Source organism: Morus notabilis, unplaced genomic scaffold, assembly GCF_000414095.1.
Source record: "Morus notabilis unplaced genomic scaffold, ASM41409v2 Scaffold137, whole genome shotgun sequence".
Taxonomy (NCBI): Eukaryota; Viridiplantae; Streptophyta; class Magnoliopsida; order Rosales; family Moraceae; genus Morus; species Morus notabilis.
In genome coordinates, this window is record NW_010358172.1 from 790,127 (window position 1) to 810,312 (window position 20,186).

At 34.9% G+C, this 20,186-nt stretch overlaps 3 protein-coding genes across 5 annotated transcripts; all 3 read right to left on the minus strand.

The window, feature by feature from the left end:
* Positions 1-310: 310 nt before the first annotated feature.
* LOC21407776 (general transcription and DNA repair factor IIH helicase subunit XPD) lies at positions 311-5,649 on the minus strand. The gene is made up of 12 exons (XM_010092091.2): positions 5,009-5,649; positions 4,122-4,402; positions 3,771-3,853; positions 3,269-3,672; positions 2,599-2,792; positions 2,211-2,391; positions 1,950-2,074; positions 1,651-1,740; positions 1,402-1,480; positions 1,222-1,298; positions 651-759; positions 311-450 (listed from the first exon to the last, which is right to left on the minus strand). Exons 1-12 carry the CDS (start codon positions 5,540-5,542, stop codon positions 331-333), a joined length of 2,277 nt encoding a protein of 758 aa, XP_010090393.1. The 5' UTR covers positions 5,543-5,649; the 3' UTR covers positions 311-330.
* A 685-nt stretch (positions 5,650-6,334) lies between these two features.
* LOC21407777 lies at positions 6,335-8,699 on the minus strand. Of its 2 annotated transcripts, none has more exons than XM_010092092.2 (7): positions 8,468-8,699; positions 8,259-8,316; positions 7,863-8,168; positions 7,705-7,753; positions 7,526-7,620; positions 6,877-7,004; positions 6,335-6,654 (listed from the first exon to the last, which is right to left on the minus strand). In XM_010092092.2, exons 1-7 carry the CDS (start codon positions 8,611-8,613, stop codon positions 6,597-6,599), a joined length of 840 nt encoding a protein of 279 aa, XP_010090394.1. In that variant the 5' UTR covers positions 8,614-8,699; the 3' UTR covers positions 6,335-6,596. The 2 variants fall into 2 exon arrangements, with proteins under 2 accessions (XP_010090394.1, XP_024017406.1); XM_024161638.1 differs by having other exon boundaries at positions 8,259-8,306; positions 8,468-8,528.
* Positions 8,700-10,196: 1,497 nt separating this feature from the next.
* Positions 10,197-16,648, minus strand: LOC21407778 (preprotein translocase subunit SCY2, chloroplastic). 2 transcript variants are annotated; one of them, XM_024161602.1, is made up of 13 exons: positions 16,534-16,648; positions 15,459-15,818; positions 15,013-15,101; positions 14,490-14,569; positions 14,274-14,363; positions 13,884-13,975; positions 13,626-13,709; positions 12,879-13,020; positions 12,488-12,604; positions 12,127-12,256; positions 11,776-11,899; positions 11,528-11,634; positions 10,197-10,854 (listed from the first exon to the last, which is right to left on the minus strand). In XM_024161602.1, exons 1-13 carry the CDS (start codon positions 16,598-16,600, stop codon positions 10,765-10,767), a joined length of 1,572 nt encoding a protein of 523 aa, XP_024017370.1. In that variant the 5' UTR covers positions 16,601-16,648; the 3' UTR covers positions 10,197-10,764. The 2 variants fall into 2 exon arrangements, with proteins under 2 accessions (XP_024017370.1, XP_024017369.1); XM_024161601.1 differs by having other exon boundaries at positions 15,459-15,968.
* Positions 16,649-20,186: the final 3,538 nt, after the last annotated feature.

A 20,186-nucleotide genomic window follows, 5' to 3' on the forward strand; every position in this document is an offset into this window, starting at 1 on the left:
CTACTACAAAAACTTCAGATTGCTGTTAAAACATAGCAAAAAGTGACCGAAATTTACAGCATAGGCGTCTCAGATGCACAAGAGCAGGAAAAGTAACAGATGACCAAAATATGCACCTGAAAGGAAATTTCTATGAAACATAAAGTTAAATCACAAGAGCGTTTCGATTCTACTCAGACGACCTGCTGCGAAGTATTTCAACGTAACTGGCACATCAGGGATGTGAAAAAGAATCCTCAACTTAGTCAAAATTGTATTTTCGTTGTAACTGCAATGATTAAACAAGCAGACCACTTTTTCAACGAAGATTTGCTCCCGGGGATAGGATCCTTAATATAACATCTCGTCGACAATCCGCTCACCCATCTTTTCCAAGTCTTCTTGCGACAGCAGGGTTTTCCTACCGCTGCCACCAGCCTTATCATATGGCTGAGCCATTTTTCTGAGGAACTGCAGTCAGAGGAAAGATGGTTAGATTACACTACAATATTATGACTTGTATCCACGTATAAAGATCATCCGAAATCATTTGTTGTGCACAACAAGTCTTTGCGAGAGCAATGGAGAAAAAATTCTTAAGCAAACAAGACAATGAACTTCTGTCAGCAGACTTTTGAAAAAGAGTTCAATGCTAGAACAATTAAAACAACCTCTCGTGCTATATGAAGAGCCATGTCCGTGCTCAAGTTCAGGTGAGCATCACGTAAGTGCGAGAGTATCCATCCAGGCAATTTAGAGCGCTTATCATGACGGCTATACCTAAAAGAGTAAAAAAGTCGAAGAATGTGATATTTATACATAAACCAAACTCCTGAATGTAAATACATAAAATACACAGAATGTTAGATCCGTTGAGTCTACATCTAATTTCTCTAAAGTACCTCTCCCTAATTTTGAAAACAAAAAAAAGTGAATCTGACGCTATCAGTTCCCTAAATGGTACTTCGGATGTTTAATTATTAGCATGTTTCAACTTATGCTCGGCTGTTGTATTACCATCACATTACTTTACTACTCCGTCAGCTGATTTGATGGAATGAGAACTATAATTTATGTTGGTATTCAGTTAACTAATTGCTTGCTGCAGACAAAAGCAGCTAACATCACGATGAAGTCAGCTTAATAATTAATGGTTAGACCTATTAACTAACCTCAACGCCAATTTTACTCAACTTTCATCACTAAGTATGAGAATTCGAAGATAAGATTAAGGATACAAACCTTTTGTCAGCAAAAATCATCATACCATAATCAGCCTTTGACCGGATAACTCGTCCCACGCATTGAGCAGCTTGCCTCTGTTACAATTAATTCCCATGAATAACAGTTCCGCATAAGAAATTTAAAACCAATCCAAAAGGTTGAACTTGTTCAGATGACAGAAAGTAAATGGAATCTTACCAAAGCATCAAAAGTCAAAAAATCCCCTTCCTTTATTTGAAAAGTATCCCTTAAATATTCCAACCGTGCAAGCAAAATCCTGGAAAACACACCCACAAGCCAAGTCATACAGTGAGGAAGTTAATGAGCTTAATTGACCACAATAACAAAAGTTTCTTGCAACCATAGTTAAAAAATTGCAGAAATTTGTTTTTGAACTCTCCCATGAACAAAATAGAACTGCTGATATGTCATAAAAATTGTACTTACTTGCTTAGTGTATATTGGAAAGGAACACCAAACATAATCACCAGTCGTCCATAGTGTCGATCAAAGTCTATTCCCTCGGCTACCTTTCCCCTGTAAAAGTGCAGATATATTTTTCATGAGGCCCCTAGGATCCTGTGTTATTAGTAGAATCCCTATCTCTCTGAATTGATCTATAAATCTTCTAAATACAGGATATTGAGATAACTTTTTGATGGATATTGACTCGGCAGCTAGGAAATCAGAAGATATCTAAGTAATAAATTTGACGTGAATTTCAAATTTTCAAGAGGTTAGGATACCTCGCAACAGAAAAGAAGACAGCACCTCTCCCACAGTCACAAGCCTTGCGATAGTTATCAAGAGCCAATGTAGTTTCTACCACGTCTTGTGTCTCAATGAAGACAAGCTTATGTTGCATTATTTCCTGTGATGTTGAGAGCATTAAGCACATATCTAGAGTCTAGACAACTAATTTACTAAGAAATCAGAGGCAGAAAAGATAATAAAGAGAGAGAGAGATTCACAAGAAAAAATGGAATATACATGAATGGTGCACTCACCTTTAAAATGCCAGTTTCATTCCAACTATTGACTATTCCATCCATATAAGAGTAACTAACAAAAAAGCATACAATCCCATCTGGAACAACAGATACCATCTCCAGCAAGAGCCTCCCATAGTTCCTCACAACACCCAGGTCACTTCTCATATCAAATTTGGTACTAACTGGAAGCTGATCACTGAAATAGCAAGCCATAGTATTGAGTATAGCATACAAAAAACAACATAGGTAATAACTAAATGGCTTAGATGCCATACAAAATAAGAAGTGATAGGAAAGAGCATGGTGGCAAACATTATGGATGAATTAAGAACTAATAATCTTCTATGTAAAATTGTAACTCTAATAAAAGGTATAGAAAAGACTATTTTGGTGAATCTTATACCTTCCTCGGGTAAGAACCATTGGGCATATGCAATCTCTTGTCAAGGACATTGTAAAACTTCTACTGACAACTGGATTAAAGTTGAGAAGACGGGGGTAGAGATCAATAGGGCTAAGGGTTCCAGATGTGATCACTACAGATTGAAATCGCTCAAATACAGGCTTTATTGCAAGAGAAGCGTCGTGGCAGCTAAGCTGGAATGTTTAAGCACAGAGAGAACATTATGAACGAATGAAATATAAAAAGTGTGAAAGATAAATTTTGACTAAGCATTACAACCTAAAATTTTATTCACATCCTCCAATGAAGCAGAAAAAAGTATATTAGCAAGTGCAGCTAGATACACTCATTCATGTGCAGGAACAAAGGAGGTGGAAATGAGTAAATAAACCGTCTTTGAGAAATTTATATTGCAACAGTGCATTTCCTGTTGGGATAATGGAATCCAAGAGAATTTCACAATTAAGTTAAAAGTTGTTCCTAATATGTTCTGAATAGTACGTAGAGTTTTCATAGGTTTGAAAAATCCAAAAACATTGTAGATTTTTTGTGGGATTTGAGCATGAAAAATCCAACAATAAACTTTCCATTTTCCATAAAATGAAATGATGCTGGCAGATAAGATGTATCTCAAAAATGGAAAAGAAAAGGTAAATAAAATAAAATCAACCTGCAAAACAGGGTCAGGAACATGGGGCATTCTCTCATCAAAAGGTTCAATTATAATAGAAAAACCACGTGCATACGTCCCCACAAGTGTTGCAAAGTCGCATATTGTTTGGACGTGTAAGAACTCATCCGTATCAGTAATTTCTAGTGTCAACATCAGTGAGTGCAGACGATCATAACAAAACTTTAGTGTTTTTTGGTCAATTCCAGCATGTGTATTGATAGAGGCAACAAAGTTAACAGGGCCCTCTTTCTCAACATTCTCGGTCTCCAAACGCCCTTCCAGATACTGAACCAGTCTACGCAAAACATGCAGGAAATGCTCTGCTCTGCGAATATTTCCAGGCACAGCCTCCTTTAGAATATCATCAGGCAAGGCAGGGTTTGCAAGCCAAGTATTTGAGACTGTATAAAGAAAGGACACGCAACTCATGAGAACTTATGGAAATGTAAAACAATTATTTCAGCTTTCAAAATGAGAGGAGGATGAGCGTCCAACATACTGGGAAGATTTCCTCTTTGAGCCAAACCATCAACGAGACGGTTGTACTCTGCACGCAGCCTCCCAGCATCAGTGGCCTTGAACCTACCTACCATGTCAAGCAAATAAAAGAACATCTGAATTGAAGATTTGTTCAGACATATGCCTCATGGTCATTCATTCATACGTGTCTTTCCCAACCATTAGAAGCTAAGATTCTGGATAGGGCAGGGTTAATCATAGATATTTCTTTAAGGTCATCTAAAAGGAAAAAAAAAAAAAAAAAGGGAGCATATCATACACTATCCAATAATTGAAGAGAAAAAGCCATTCCTATCTACCACCATGACAAGAAATCAAAAGATGAACCTACCTGTCAATCTCCTGACGCATCCTATTCAGATTCCTTCTGGCGCCTTCAAGTGTCTGCCTCCTCACGCTAACACTAAGCGCTTCAATGCACACATTGTCTATGTTGTGAGCCTCATCAAACACCACGACGGATTCCTTCTGCATTTCCTTGGAGATAATCCCAGCCACTTTCGGATCAAGCAGATACTGATAACTATAAACAACCACATTCGCAAATTGCACCATATGCCGCGCCAAGAAGTAGGGACACCAGCCTTTCTGTTTCCCAAACGCCCTCAAATCCTAATTTTTCCAACAGAATTCAGACATCATCAGAAAATAAGTGCTTCAAATCTCATGCTTTCTCAATCAAGAGAACAGAAAACAATTAAGGCCAACAAATCAGAATTACACTCCAAAAAGTATACATATACAATTCCATAAGGATGCCTACTTTTACAACACAATTCAGTCACCATTCAGTGAAGAAGTAATTCAAGTCTCAACCTTTCTCATTCAAGAGAATAGCACAAATTCACCAATTAAGGTCAAATCCAAATTACACTCGGAAGACCAAACAGCCAAGATGATATACATCAATCCATAAAGATTCTCCAATTTTCCAACACAATTCAGAAAGATGTAATAACAGTTTCAAGCTTTCTCATAAAAAGAACGGAAAAAGTCACCAATTAGGTTAACAAAATCCAAATTACACACCTTCAGAAACCTAATATACTTTAGGTGTATATACCAATCCCTAACATTTCAATTGAGTCCCAACATATCCAATCCTCAAGCTTTCTCATTCAAAAGAACTGACCTAATTCACAACCTAGGGCTAAACAAATCCAAATTGCATTTCTCTAAAAATAATAACATTCCCGATCGAGTTGGCGAGTACCTTACCTGCAAAGTATATACCCCGGGGGGCAAGACGGCGGCTGAGCCGGCCTTCTCATAACTCTCAAAGAACTCGCACGTCGGAATATCGGGATCCTCAGCGGCCAAGGCGCGGACCCAACTGGCGGTGAGCTTCCGGCAAGCGGCGTCGACGGAGTCGCGATTCTCGGCGGTGACGACGCGGGGGTTGACGCAGAGATTCTTGCGGGAGGAGAGGCCGAGAGCGAGGATCCCGGCGCCGGGGCCGAGCTGCTTGAGCTGGTAGTCATGGAGGAGCTTGAGCTCGGCGAGGGTCTTCTCCATCTCGTGGACGGTGCGGGTGCAGTAGATGAGTTTGAGAGGGGATTGGGGTTTGGAGAGAGAGTAGCTGGTGATGAGAGAGAGGAGGGCGATGGTCTTGCCGGTGCCGGTGGGCATCTCGAGGAGGGAGTGGCCCTTGGCGTCCAGGGATCGTTTGAGTTCGAGCATGTAAGCGTACTGCTCTGGGTATATGTGGTCGTAAGGAAAGTACACTGTCACGTCCTCTATTTGGAACTTCATCGTCAATGGTGGAGGAGACTTTTACAGAGGTTTTTCTCTCTGGGTTTTTGCTTTTGGGATTTGAGAGTTCTAGGAGTCCCTTTCAGAGACTGTAGTATATATAGGCATTGGAGTAGTCACGACTTCCGCCATTAGGACCGAGAGATTTCATTTTATTGTTTTTTTTTTTTTTTTTGGACGAGAAAATTTTTTATGAAGAAAGGAAATGTCGTTTTTCCTTCTCATAAATTTCCTGTCGTTTATTAGAGAAACTACATTTATCGTTTATGTAAATTTCGACCTGTTTTAAGTTCACGCCGTAGGCAAACAACGTTTATAATTGATGCTTACGTGGTAAAACAAAATGTAGTCCGTAGTATACTGACTGCTGTCGTTTTCGGCGTTAAACGACTTGCCTTTCTATCTTCTCAAATTCTGTCGTTTCAATTGGCAAACGACAAATTTGTTTGTCGTCATAAAGTTCGCTTTTGTTCAGCAACATAAAGACATGGCGTTGGTACTTCGTTATGGCGTAAAACGACATGAAATTTCGGGGTCCATCCAACATCGGTTCTCACATTTCAATGTTTGATTTCCGTCTCCTGTGTCTCCTCGACGTCTGTGCACAGCATACGTGTTTTTGTATTTTAACGATTTGCCATAATTTTAAGTTGAACTACACTCATTTTATTTAGAGTGGTCCGAGGAAAAAAAACGGGTAATGGCCGAAGTATTAGGATTTAAAGTTAACTATATTCAATAAATCAATTGATTTACGACTTAATAAATAATGAACTTACAGCTGTTTTGTATTGAGAATTTTGCTTTTATTCCTTGACAAAAGGAAAATAGACAAAACAGCCCCGTTTGACAAGTCACAAAAGAAAAATAGACAGTTGTGAGGATTCTCTACTATTACAATAGCCCAATCTGCAGTATGGTTCAGTAAAGACTTTCTCTCGTCAACAGATTAAAACAACTTCCTACGCTAGAACACTGGAAGCATACAATATATATACACGTAACGAGGTATTCATAACAAACGAGCTGCTGATCATGTTGTATCAGAAAATCCTCATTCTTCAGTTTGTGTGTTGAATGCTAGGCCTTTGATAACATGTCGACATTGGTACCTATAACATATCATCAAAAGGATCACTCAGAGCTTTAGAAAGTAAAGGAACAAAAGTTCATGAAACAAACAGAATTACAATCGCATACGCCAGTTATCCAAGTTTTTGGATCAAGACTTTGAAAAATTTTAAGCTAATGGCAATTTCTAGTTACAAATTTTCATAAACTTTGTAGCTATCTGAAAGTTTTCTAGCTACGGTCTTTGAGCAGCGAACTCATACCATATTAATTCATTTGGAATAGACTCGGCCGAATCAATGGAGCTGTCAGTGTGATGCTCGAGATCATTAGCATCCATTTCTTTATGGGATTCGGTTCTACACTTGACTCGAATTCTGAACGGCACAGTCTGCAAGAAGAAAATAAATTTGTATGATGTGAGATAGAAGCATGTCTTCTGGTGTAAAAGAAGAAACCACCGACAGGTTGCAAAAATGAGTAGTCTTGAAAAAGAAAAATCATTAATTCTACAATTTCTTGCTCTGCATTAAGAGTGTGAGCGGACCTTTCTCTTGAAATTTCTGAATAGAGAGTGAATAATGCAATCACACGGAATGAGAACGCACAGAAATATATTATAAAGCAACAATTATAGTGAAGAAATCCATATTCTGGAAGAAGAATATGTTCAGAGTCAGCTCTAACAAATACGTGGCCATAATAGCTAACACTAGATGCATCCACTCAACCAGCTTCGTTGTTTCATTTCTCATAAAAGTAGAAAAAAAAGGATGATAAAGGCCTAACACCCGTGTAATTTGTAAATAAGGAGGACCCTCCATGATTGCCATTAATACAAAACCGTACTGCTAACAAAATCAGGCATTTAATTAAGACAATGAAAGATGATAATATGATTCTTGTCATCACCTTTTTGCCGTATTTAAAATCACGCTTTGGGAGAAAATGAAGGGGCAGATTAAATGAAGAGGGAGCTCTGACCAGTAGAAATAACTTTGAAATGCCTGCAAAATTTCGATGGAGAAAAAAAAAACTTGGATATAAGAGAATCAACTTTTTTTTTTGGACAAGCATCCTGAGCAAACTACCTTGATATGAAGCAGATCCAGCACCCATTGAGACCAGTGTCCGAATAACCTATAAAGGAAAAAATTATGCGCAGAAGATAGGAATTTGTAAAAATTATCAACTTTTTTCCTAAAAAATTGCAGTTTTGCAATGGAAGAAATAATCAGTAGGGATGAACCTTTCTTGAAAGCGCTTCTGCTGCTCTGCTTTTGGCGAAATCAGGAGGGCCAACGGGCACAGACTTGCCGTGCGGAAAGCTCAACTCGTACACTTGCTGAGGCCGTAAAGGACTACCTCCAATAACCAAAATGGCTGCTTGGATGCTCGGAACCTCGCCGATCATCAGCTTAAGCGCATTTTGGAAATCGGAAACCGAACGCATCAGCTTATCGAACCTTCTGATCCCCTGTTTCACCTCTCTCATTTTGCTGGCGTGCTTTCTCCGCATCGATGCGTTCTCTAGGGTTTGTTTAAGACCGATTTCCTGTAGAAAACGTTAAACTCGGAATTCTTTTCAGAACAAGTAAATTTGAATCTAAATTCTTGGAGAACAATCTCTGGCTTGGAGACGTACCAATTCACTGTACTCTTCACACAATGTGTCGAATTCGAGACTGATATCCTGCAACATGCTAAATGATAATTTGCGGCATTAATTGCACAGAAACCGCAAAAAATTCGATCTTTTACACAAATTGAAATGTTTTAGGATTTATTTTCCTGCACTTTCTGGGAAACCAAACAGGATCAAATTTCGAAACGGTTTTGGGGGGAGTAACTTACGAAGGGATTTGCTGGTGCATGTAAAGTACGAATCCGGCGACGTCGTTTACGGTGTGGAAGATCGTAGAATCGTCCAGAGAATCTGCGGCGGTCTCAATTTCCGAGCAATCTGTCACCATCTCCGAGCTTCCATGTCCCTCTTCCATGGCGGGGATTGGTCAGAGATGAGAAACTCGCGTTATTTGATTTGAAGTTCAGAAGCGGGAATGGGCCTGCGAAACAAGGGCACGAAAAATTGGGTTTTGTTTTGAACCCTTTACGCAGGGAGAAAGGATAAATAGCAGATTTTTGAAATTAAATTAGGTAAATAATAAAATTTAAAATTATTTAAAATAAAAATAAATAGTGATTTATATGATAAATACATTTTTTTATTTTATAAATAGTTCATTTACGTAAATTTTCTTTTTATCACTTATAAAAAAGAATTTTTTTCATGAAAATAAATATTTTTTTTACTATATAAGTTATAAGTTATTTTTTATCAATCGAAAATAAATTATTTACATAATAAATAACATTATCACATAAATTATTATTTATTTTAAATAATTTTAAAATATACTATTTACTTAATTTAGTTTCAAAAATCTACTATTTATTAAAAAAAAAATTTATAATTTACTTCGTATTATTTTGAATTCTTTATGCATCTAGCAAAACTTTAATGATAGAGTTTAAATATAGCAAAATTTTTAAAATATTACAAAAATAACTAAATTCTGATATCATTAGAATAATGACGATATTATTACATAGTACAAAATGTGCCATCATTATGATAATGATTAAGGTTTTATTTATTTCGCGGATTCGAATTTTTAATTTGAGTTGAAATATGACATTTTTTTACAGCTTTAAACTGAAACAGAAAAAGTAAGATGTGACATTTTCTGAGGGCTTTTAACTGTAAAAACTAAAAATTAAAAACTCGAATTGGTGAAATGAACGAAGCTTAAATCATATTTGTAACATTTTAATATTCTAAAATTTTTATTAAATTTTAAATCAAGATATGAAATTTTATCATGTGATGTAATTATCGCTACTTATATTTCTACGTGCAGGGGAGAGAGTTTAAATACCAACTCTCTTATCACAAAAAATAAAAAATAAATAAAAAACAAAAAAAAAACATAACATAACAAAACAAAACACAAACAAAAAAACAACTCTCTCATATATATATATATATATATATATATATCAATTTTCTAATTTCCCCATCCGATTGGTTGAGGGTATCAGATGAGAAACCCACATCTAACATCCTTATTTATTTAGATCTCGTTCAGTTTACTTATTTAAATTTTTAATTCGAACTGAGAGTAACATTATATAAGAACTTTTAACTGTAATAAAAAGTTAGATGTGATTTTTTATGAGAATTTTTAACTGTAACAAAATTAAAATTGAAAACTTAAATTAATAAAATAAACGAAACCTTATTTTTTTTCCTTGCTAATTGCATCCTTCTCCTTAGGTTGAGTATCACTCTCAAAATTGTACCATTTTTTTATGTATATAAAACTACACTTAATTTCTCTGCAGAAATTACATGTTACCATATCAATACTCTAAAAGTTTTATTCCCCTTATTCACCTTAATTTAGCAAAATAGGCGAAGATAAGCATTCCCTGATAAAATCGTGTTATCATACCTTGTCGAAAGCAACGCTGAATCCTTAAAAACTAAATAAAATAAAAATAAAAATAAAAACTCTAGTTCTGAAGACAAAAACAAGGGACCATATCAAGTGTCAACAACAGCAGACCAAAATTTTCTGTACCTCTCCGATTCGCGCCATCTAACATAAACATATCCCAAAAAAAAAAAAAAGGGGGCATTAATTTACACACTATTACAACAACATTTAAAATTTTATAGGATCTGAAGTCACGTCCTTTGTTTATTTGAGGACAAGCAGCATTACCCCACAATCAACTGAATCCCTTTTCTACACCTATTTAAAGCAAAATCCTCTGCAGAAGACAGATGAGGCTTCAGAGCTGCTCTTGCCCAGTCAACGAACCCGCATTTTATTCTCTCTTTCTCTGCAACGTCCGCCACTGAGAAACCTCCATCACAGCATAAATTAGATTGTGTCATTGTGATGCCAAACACAATGACACAATCTGGAGGCATTTTTCAGCCAGGCTCTATGCTCATCAAGACACATTATTTGAGAGCGGATTCATGCAGTACCAAGATAAAAATCCCAACTCTTACAACGAAAAGCTAGCATCAAGAACTAGACCTTATAATGCACTACGTCAGCTTACTGTCTTGTAGGAAGTCATACGCCATACCGCCTCAAAGCTTTGCTTAAACTTGGCATTACATTATATGCTTGATATGATCTTCTTAGTTCAATGATGGAGCCAACCTGGACAAAGAATGGTCAAAGCCCGGTAAGCATGAGCGGAAGAATACAGCAAGCGGCTATGCAATGCAGACCCACTAAGTTTAAGAGCATAGCTAGAAAAGCAACTTTTGACATTTTTTATTGAAGAGCTTACTTTATCCAATTCCTAAATGTAAAAGAATACCAATATAATTGAAGCAATAGTTTTCCACGAAGCTTAAACTAAACATGTCAAAATCCTTGTGCAACAGTTCAATGTGAGAAATATTCAAGTTGGGTTTGAAGAAAGAAATAAGCCAAGCCAAGCCAAGGCAAGGCAAGCATGAAAAATCAAAATCAAATTATAAATCTTTACCCCCTTCTACTCTACTCTCCTTTTCCGGGTCTTACTCCATCCCTTCTTTTATATCTCTACTGTCATTTCTTCTTTCTTTCACTCTCCTACCAAACATAGCATTAGGATTCCTATTGGAGATACCAACGGTACGAATTATGAAGACAGGTAAACTTCTTTCCAGTATGGATGCACAACGAATTACATCTATGGACCAAAATTGAGTTTAACAATTAGTGATAACCAAAACAAGAAAAAAAAAGAGGGACAGCCGAACCACCATATTTCTGGCATGTGCACACACCACGCCAATATATATGCTATATACTTGAAACAAATTACAGTCAAGATTGTCCTTACAATGATTAAGACCGATGTAAAACCAATTGCGATTCCTGCATTGATACGGCGTAAATAATGATCGAGTATGCTTGATGTTGTTGCCAAAATACTTAACAACAGACCCCCTGCATAATTATCAACCAGTGAACAGTTAAAAAAAAGGAAAGATTATTGGTCCTCCAATACCAAGAAGAAAACAATTCGCCTATTACTTTGTTTAAGTCAACATATAAATTAGACAGAATCTAACATAAGTAAAATTATACCCCAGAAACGTGTTGATGCTTGAATCTTCGTGAGGTATTCAATAGTCGCCTTCCCAGGTTTCACGTTCGGTATCCTGGCACCCATCTTATTCAAGTAATCAGAAATTTCCTTCGGCAAGTTGGCCTATATCAATTGCAGATTTTTTAAAAACAAATATAAGAACTTGAAATATAGAAAAAATGGATCACAAATGGCTCACATGACAATTTTTATTGATGCGTGTAAACGAAGTGGGAAGAGCCAAATGAAGAATATTTTAACATACAAGGGAGAAACATCAGAAATAAATGTTCTATAGTGTAGGTAGCAAATGCAATGGTGAATGAGCAAAAAGTTGAGAAGAAACTTACAATGTCAAATATATTGAACAAAAAGACAAACAAGGCATATACAGAGTAGTAAACCCAAGGTTTTGCGCCAATAGCAGTTTCAGGATTCAAAATCTCCTTAACATGCTCCCAGAAAGGCAAACCAAGGAGACTGCATGTAAATTCCATATCAGATTGTAACCATTATACTATTCAAAAAGAAAAGGAAACACCGAGCAGAAATTTTATGAACCACATCCTATAATAGTGAGTTTGATAAAAAAGAAAATCACATAGGTGAAGGAAAAGGAGTTTCACATTTTCGGGCATAAGAAGCCGCTTTATTGTTAAATGCAAAATGCATGTATAAAAAAAAAAAGAACTTTTCAATTTATAATACAACCTTGCAAGAATACCAGGAACGGCCAACAGATAATTAGTGGTGAGAACAGGTTGCATTCCAGCTGGATTGATATTAAAAGGGATATAGGGCTCCACTTCAGTAATTGGGGATTCATCTCTGTCCAAAAGCACATGAAGCGAAAAAAAAAAAAGTGTCGGTAAACAGCATGATCTCAGATAATAAAAGCTCCAATAGGCAGTTGAAAAAAAAAAAAAATATATATATATATATATATATATAAATATATACCAGAAACTTTATGAGTACCAAATTAGTTCCTTAGTAATAAAATTTACAGATACAACAACACATATGAAAACAGCATGCATGTAACCCGCACATTCTTTGAAGAAAGGGCCAGGAGACACCTGAGCAGCAGAAAACATATTACCTAGCAGCTGAAGCAAGTTTAAAACCATAATACTGCAGTTTAACCTTCCGGCAACCTTCAGTTACCACAACTGCCCACATGGTGACTAAGGTGAAAACGCCCAATAAACCTAGTATATATGGGCACCAATTCATTGCACTCCCTGCCATACACATTAAAGAGCTTGGAGTCAACAATTTCACCTAATAACAGATTAAAAGATATTTGACAAAATACACAAAACTTTGAAACATGGACACGCGTGCACACTCAAAATTTATTTGTTCAATGGTATCACATGACAATACAACTTGGAGTTGATTTAAGTTCATTATTTAACTTGTAGGTTTCAAAGCTAAGGATTCTTGAAGTATCGATGTTGGCTTGGAAATCATGACTCATGCCACATGTAAGAGATCTATGACGGGGTGACAGAGCACATGCTCCTTACTATGGGAGATGGAAGTTCAACCTGTATTCGATCCTTACACTTTTATGCTTGTCAGCTTATGACACAATTGTTATTAGCTTGGGATGGGAATAATTACAGATGCCGCATGTAACATTTGCAAAGTGGTCTCATGTGGCAAATATGATGGCAAATGGAAGTTCAAACTGGAATTGATCTGGACACTATTATGCTTGTTGGTTTAAGTCTTGAAGATCTTTTGCATTTCTTACATTAATAATTTTCATCACAAGAGATACATGCAGAATAACTATGTAAAACCATAGCATTAACAACATAAAGTTCATCAAGTGACATGCCTGAAAGCCGAGACAACATATTGTATAACATTTCGGTGTAGCCCGTTAATATTCCCACACATATAATTAAACTTGAACCTTGCCCTGAAATATATAAATATGCATCAGAAAACAAAACAAATAATAATAATAATAATAATAATAATAATAATAAAAGAAGGATAAAACTATGAGGTTGGAAATGATATGAAGTTGACTAGAATAACAATAAACAAGTTCTAAGCATATGATATATAACCAACATGTCAACACCATTACCAAATCCAGATTCTGAGATGGTATCGCAAATCCATGTTATTGACATTGCACCACATACTAATAAAAGAGTAGTCACCATCACATGTTTGACCCTGGCAGATAAAGAAATATTAGTGAAGCGCAACATTTTATAAGATACATGCACCTTGGCAAGAGAAACTACCTCCACATATACAGACACCACTAGGTTATGTGATTAACAAACAAATAACAAGCTGCTACTTGAATAATAAATCACTTTATGTAACATCCACCGGATAAAGAGCGGCCAACGTCATTGCTTAAAGAATGTTTCAATTTCAAATTGTTACAGGAAAATGAATCATCACTCAGATCACCGTACGAGGAGAATCTATGATGGTAGTAGATGATAATCTTCCTGAAGATTACCTGTTAGTAGCTACATAGACTGAATATGGAAGTGAATAACAAGCAATGATCAGACCCTCCAATATTGCAAAGCCAAGTGACATCCACCATCTACAATAGATAAAAGAAAATATTGGTTTGACAATCTTGAGAAAAACATCCACTAAAAATAAAACTTATCGTAAATATGTAAAGCAAGAATATTGGCTCACTGCTTAAGATGAAAACTAAACACACATATAACTCTTAATCTTCTCGTGGGCATCTAAGCCTTCTTTACGCAGCTTTACCAACGAGGGGACAATATGACAGAGCACCTGAAAATCAAGTTGGGAAAACATCAATTTTCATTAATCAAAATTGCAGGACATATAACTCTTGACTATAAAATTTTTCTATGATGATTACAATACTACCCCTAAAATAGATTGGATCCACTAATTTTACAAACTTAGTGAAGAGAAATATTTGCTTGAACTAGTTGACAGCTGAAGCTATATTAAAAAAAAAGAAAAAATCATTTGAAGCTACGATTGGTGGTTTAAGATTCCACTGGTTTTGATCTCCTAACACCTGTAGTTAATGGGAGTATGATCAAAGGAGGTATCTCTAATTAGTTTTGATCAAGAGTGCCGGTGTAATGTTTTCCATTGAGTTTTGTCGTGCCCAAAATTATAATGTTCCACGGAGGAAAAATTTGCAGAAATTATTAATTCGGGTGTCATAAATACACATGGGGTGACAAAAGAAAGCAACTAACCTGCATGATAATTGATGCCATGATCTGAGGGCCAACACCAAGCTGGAAAAGGGAGAGTTTAAGCTCTCCTGCAAAATCACCTAGTTCATCTGCCAGGAAAAAAGAGCGAGAGATTGAGTGAAGAATGATATTTATCCAACAAATGAAACAAATAACAATAACAACAACAATACACAATAGTAAGCCTACATAAAGGACAATTGCCCTTCACTACACCCTCATCTCTTTCCTAATCTGAAATATCTCCAATTTAACAGCCCGAACCCCAGTTCTTGTCCTCAAAAAAAGAAAGAGGCGTAACTTGGTTACAAAGACTTATAGACAACGATGAAAGTATAAATCTTAAACCGTTAGATGAAATTCATGTTAAATGGTAGCAAATGATGCTATAAACGTATAATAAAGCTGTTGCATGAGTGCATTTTGTGAGGGTATCAGTTGCTTACCTACGGAACCAGAGACAAAGCTCAGGTAATCTTGAGGTATCAACCTTCTATCAAATCCGGGGAGAGGAATGAAATAGCCAACACGACTAACAACAATAAGTAGCGCCGTAACAAATAACCTCCGCCTTATCTCACTCTTGAAAAATGACTCAGCAGCATTATTGAGGACAGAACTGATACGTACAAAATTCAGAAACCTATTTCTAAACATTTTAGGTCTGGAATGCGAGTCCTCGAAGTCATTAATGTCTTGTGAAATGAGACCATCTGTCCCGCCAGTTATCCGCGGTGAAATAGTTTCAAGATTCAGAGAGCTTGCAGAAGTACCCTCAATGGTCATACAGTTCCTACAGATCTGATCTGAGAATTTGACAAAGGATCTTTTATTCACTTTCGAAATAAAAGGTCTGTCAAGAAACATTTTATGTCTTCTGCTAGATTCTACAGTATTCACCCTACAGATAGGATAAGAAGCAGCAATAGGCGGACTATACAATTGGATATTAGAACCTGCAAAATCACATGAATGAATCAACTATACTCTATGGACTAGCAACAAACAGAATAATGCATTATTATTCGGCGAATAATGTTAGGGACACCAACTTTTATACCAACTCATGAGATTGTCATTCATTTATGTGCAACCTCTTATTATTAATTGATGAAAATTGGTGTCCCTAGCATTACTAGATAACTGGCAACATAGACAAATTGAAAATTGAACTGAACTTAGGTTTAAACCAATAACTACAACAAGAAGAATCTGGCCCAATCACCCAAAACAGTACACAGATGAACATTTTACAATTTCATATAGAGAAAGCACGAAAACACAGCAAAACACTAACGAATACCATGGCGAACATATACTAATCTCCATTTTCTTTCTAAGAAAACGAGAATAATTCAAGCAGTAAAATTTTGAATATTTTTTCCAGGAAAATTAGGGTTTAATGTTGAGTGTAGATTCGAGCGTTTGAGAAGGTAACCAAAAAGAATGAATTTATTCTGTTTTCTTATTCCTTTTTCTCTCTCGCGATGTTTCCAATGAGCAAAAGAGTGGAAAACTGACCTTTAATCTTCGTATGAGTTCTGGGTAGAGGAAAGAAGCGACTCGAGCCGAGAAGAGTGGCTTCCATGGCGGGACTTTGTGAAAAAGAGAGGGAAAGCAGAGAGACGAGAGAGTACTACCGTTCTCCTTTTGTGTTGAAGAATGAAGACTATCGCTTTTATAGGGCCTTTCGTCTCATCTTTAATGGCTATAATCGTCTACTTCTCATCTCTTCTGCCATACGTAAGTAACTCCGCAACATGGCGGTATGTGATTGGTTCTTTTATTTATTAAACACTGGCTAAATTCACAGTCGTTAGTTCATGGATTATAACTATAAGATTAGAATTATTTTTAATTTACGTGTATTTTTTGTGAGAGAAAATACTATAACGAACCATGAACCATGAATCATGATTCGAATTAGAGAATGAATCCTCCAACCAAACAGGCTCGTTTTTTTTTTTCCTTTTTTGGGGCAACTTATAGAAGGGTTTAGGGAGTTTATATTATAAGATTATAAAAATGATTTATTAATAGTTTTTTTTATTTTTTAGTTGTCAAAATTATATCAAAAATTATCTATTTTGTATACTTTTTTAATCTAATGTAATTTTAATTAGATTTAACTGTTAAAAACTGGCCTTACTAAACCGGCTTACCAGAAAATGTCCTAAAATTTTATTAGCGCAATAACCTTTCAAAAATTTATATTTGTAAAATGACAATTGAGCGATTAAGAACAATCACTTTTTATAAATAAAAAAAGGGCCAAATTAGTCGTTATTTGTACAAATAAAAAAGATTATTTTACTGATCTCACTTAATTGGTTAGTCAATTTATCAAATTTCTCGATGAACTCACGGGGTGATAAAGGTTTGGCTAGTTTAAAACATCATATTAAACCCCCAATTTATGTTAGTCGTGCTAAATTTGTGTTGGTGTTGTCTTTTTCACCAGCTATTGTTAATTTCAACCCCCTCCATAGTTACCCATTTTAAATTGATAAAAGTAGGCAACAACAGTAAAATTGTTAATGAGCGTTAAAGTTTTGGAGTAGAATAAAATATGATAATTTAATGAAATTTGATGAAGCTTTGACAGTCCAAAACTGTGTATATAAATACTAATTGTAACACTACTAAGTTTTTCAATTACTTTTTTAACATTTGTATTTTAAATGTCTTAAATGGACTATTTGACCTTTAATAAAAAATCATATTAATTAGCTGCACTCATGACAAATTTCTATGGATATGGTGTATTTTCATTTGTTTCTGGTTATACGTCTAGCGTATTAATTTATCGAACATCTTTTTTGTCTGGCTAAATTAATCCTAATTAACATTATCAATCGTTCTACGTAGAATAGGATGTTTAAATCAGATCTTTGTCAATTTTAATGCTTTATTATAGTCATATTCGTACGCAATGATAAAGTCAGGGATTTTTGTCAAGGGACCGGACTAATAACTGTAATAAAACTTTACTCAAAATTAACTGTTAATAATGTTCTATAATATGATGTTTGTTTTAAGGATTCGTTCCTGATTCTGAATCATAGTTCTTAATTTTCTATAGTTTTCTTTCATAAAAAATTTAAATTTTAAAAATTAGAATCATGAATCATGATTCTGAATCCATAAAACAAGCGTCTCATAATTATCCCATTAGGTTTATTGACGATGTTTACGAGCGTGCACATTGCGTAAAGTAACTACATCATTCTTGCCACAATTAAAGAAAAAAAAAAAAAAACTCACAAAAAATTTAATTTTAAATTTTAAAAATTAGAATCATGAATTATGATTCTGAATCCATAAAACAAGCGTCTCATAATTGTCCCGTTAGGTTTATTGACGATGTTTACGAGCGTGCACATTGTGTAAAGTAACTACATCATTCTTGCCACAATTAAAGAAAAAAAAAAAAAAAAAAAAAAAAAAATTTCCCAAAAATATTTTTTTTTTGGCACACAAGCCACCAAAAAAAAAAAAAAAAAAAAAAAAAAAAAAAAAAAAAACTTTCCTACATATGATTCTGTCTTGGCCAACTAGCGACAGTTCGGAGGGAAATTGGATCGGGTACGTAAAGAAGCATGCAAGATGATAGTTTCATGTACAAGGGGGAAAAAGAATACATTGATCATCAGAGAGTTAATCGAAGAGAAAAAAAGTGGGAAATTACATGCTGTTACACATATTATTTAGATTACAAATTACAATACACGATCACTAGTTAAATCATTTAACAGCACAGGCAGTACTGTTTTAAGAGCTTCTGCCATTTTATGTTTTTTTTTTTTTTCTTCTGCTTTAAATTCTTGGAAGCTAGCTAGTAAGTCCATTCCTTTGGAAGAAACAATTCTGGAGAGGAGCTTCTTTTTTGGGAAATAACGAAGCATTGTGACGATGGCCTTGCATCCTTATTAGTGTTATTGCAGGCTTTTTTATTTTTCACTGACATGATTCGGTCTCCAGTAACTTTTCTGTTATTTTTAGGATCTGAAAAGTACGACAACAATGATTCTAATATCAGTCGTATGTCAATCATATGAAAATTATCGATACTATATACATAATCATTCGATAGATGTTTAATTTATAGATTCAGAATCATAATTTAAAATTATTTTTAGTTTTTATTTCTTTTTTATGAGAAAAAATACTGTAACGAATCACAAATTATAATTCGAATTAGGACACGAATCTATCAACCAAACACAATCTTAATTAATTTAAAATTTTTGAGAGGACACGAACCTTGTCGCGGCGAAAGTTGCAGGCCTAAAGCGTGCACGTTGAGATTGAGAGCTTGAACCACGCGTGAGGGAAGGAGAACTGGGGCACAAGCTGCACCAAGATAGAAAAAACATTAATATTGTAGAAATTTAATATTCCGATAGTGTTTGTCTTAATTATTGCAATTTTACATGTGTGTATACTATTATTAAAAGTATTACTTGAAAATAGATTGTTCTTTTTCAAAAAAAAAAAAAAAAAGATTGCTGCTTGAGAAAACTACAAGATTAATAACCATTGTTTTTCATCATCCTATTATTTATGTCATTAAAAAATATTTTGGTAGAATATGAAACGTATCTGGTAGAATACGAAATATATCTTGCATGCCAGCAAAAAAAAAAAAAAAAATTCCTGTAGAATATGAAGATATCTAACCAAAATATTAATAGCGTAAAATAATAAATTTAAAATTGATGATAAAAATAAAATAGTTTTAATTTTTTTTGTGGCATTCTTGAAAATTTCGTATGGTGTTTTTCTTCAAAAATAAATTGTAATATAGTTCATCATCATGTAATTAAAAAATATTTTGGTAGAATATGAAACGTATCTGGTAGAATACGAAATATATCTTGCATGCCAAAAAAAAAAATATTCCTGTAGAATATGAAGATATCTAACCAGAATATTAATGGCGTAAAATAATAAATTTAAAATTGGTGATAAAAATAAAATAGTTTTAATTTTTTTTGTGGCATTCTTGAAAATTTCGTATGGTGTTTTTCTTCAAAAATAAATTGTAATATAGCAATTAGTACTCAATTTGTACATGCCTATAATTAGTACTAGCGTAGAGAAATGATCTTGATGTACCTGGCTTCTTATTGCTTGGATGCATGCCGTTGCCTGTTCTTTGCGGAAGAAAAACG

Coding starts and splice junctions, on each gene's coding strand:
- LOC21407778 (XM_024161601.1), bottom strand. CDS start 16,600: ATGGAAGCCACTCTTCTCGGCTCGAGTCGCTTCTTTCCTCTACCCAGA. Junction 13,976..14,273: donor GTCTATGTAGCTACTAACAG/GTAATCTTCAGG, acceptor TTTATCTGCCAG/GGTCAAACATGTGATGGTGA. Junction 13,021..13,625: donor TATGTTGTCTCGGCTTTCAG/GCATGTCACTTG, acceptor TGTGTATGGCAG/GGAGTGCAATGAATTGGTGC.
- LOC21407777 (XM_010092092.2), bottom strand. CDS start 8,613: ATGGAAGAGGGACATGGAAGCTCGGAGATGGTGACAGATTGCTCGGAA. Junction 8,317..8,467: donor ATGCACCAGCAAATCCCTTC/GTAAGTTACTCC, acceptor ATTATCATTTAG/CATGTTGCAGGATATCAGTC. Junction 8,169..8,258: donor GTGAAGAGTACAGTGAATTG/GTACGTCTCCAA, acceptor CGTTTTCTACAG/GAAATCGGTCTTAAACAAAC.
- LOC21407776 (XM_010092091.2), bottom strand. CDS start 5,542: ATGAAGTTCCAAATAGAGGACGTGACAGTGTACTTTCCTTACGACCAC. Junction 2,075..2,210: donor ATGAAACTGGCATTTTAAAG/GTGAGTGCACCA, acceptor TCAACATCACAG/GAAATAATGCAACATAAGCT. Junction 451..650: donor CTCTTCATATAGCACGAGAG/GTTGTTTTAATT, acceptor CTCTGACTGCAG/TTCCTCAGAAAAATGGCTCA.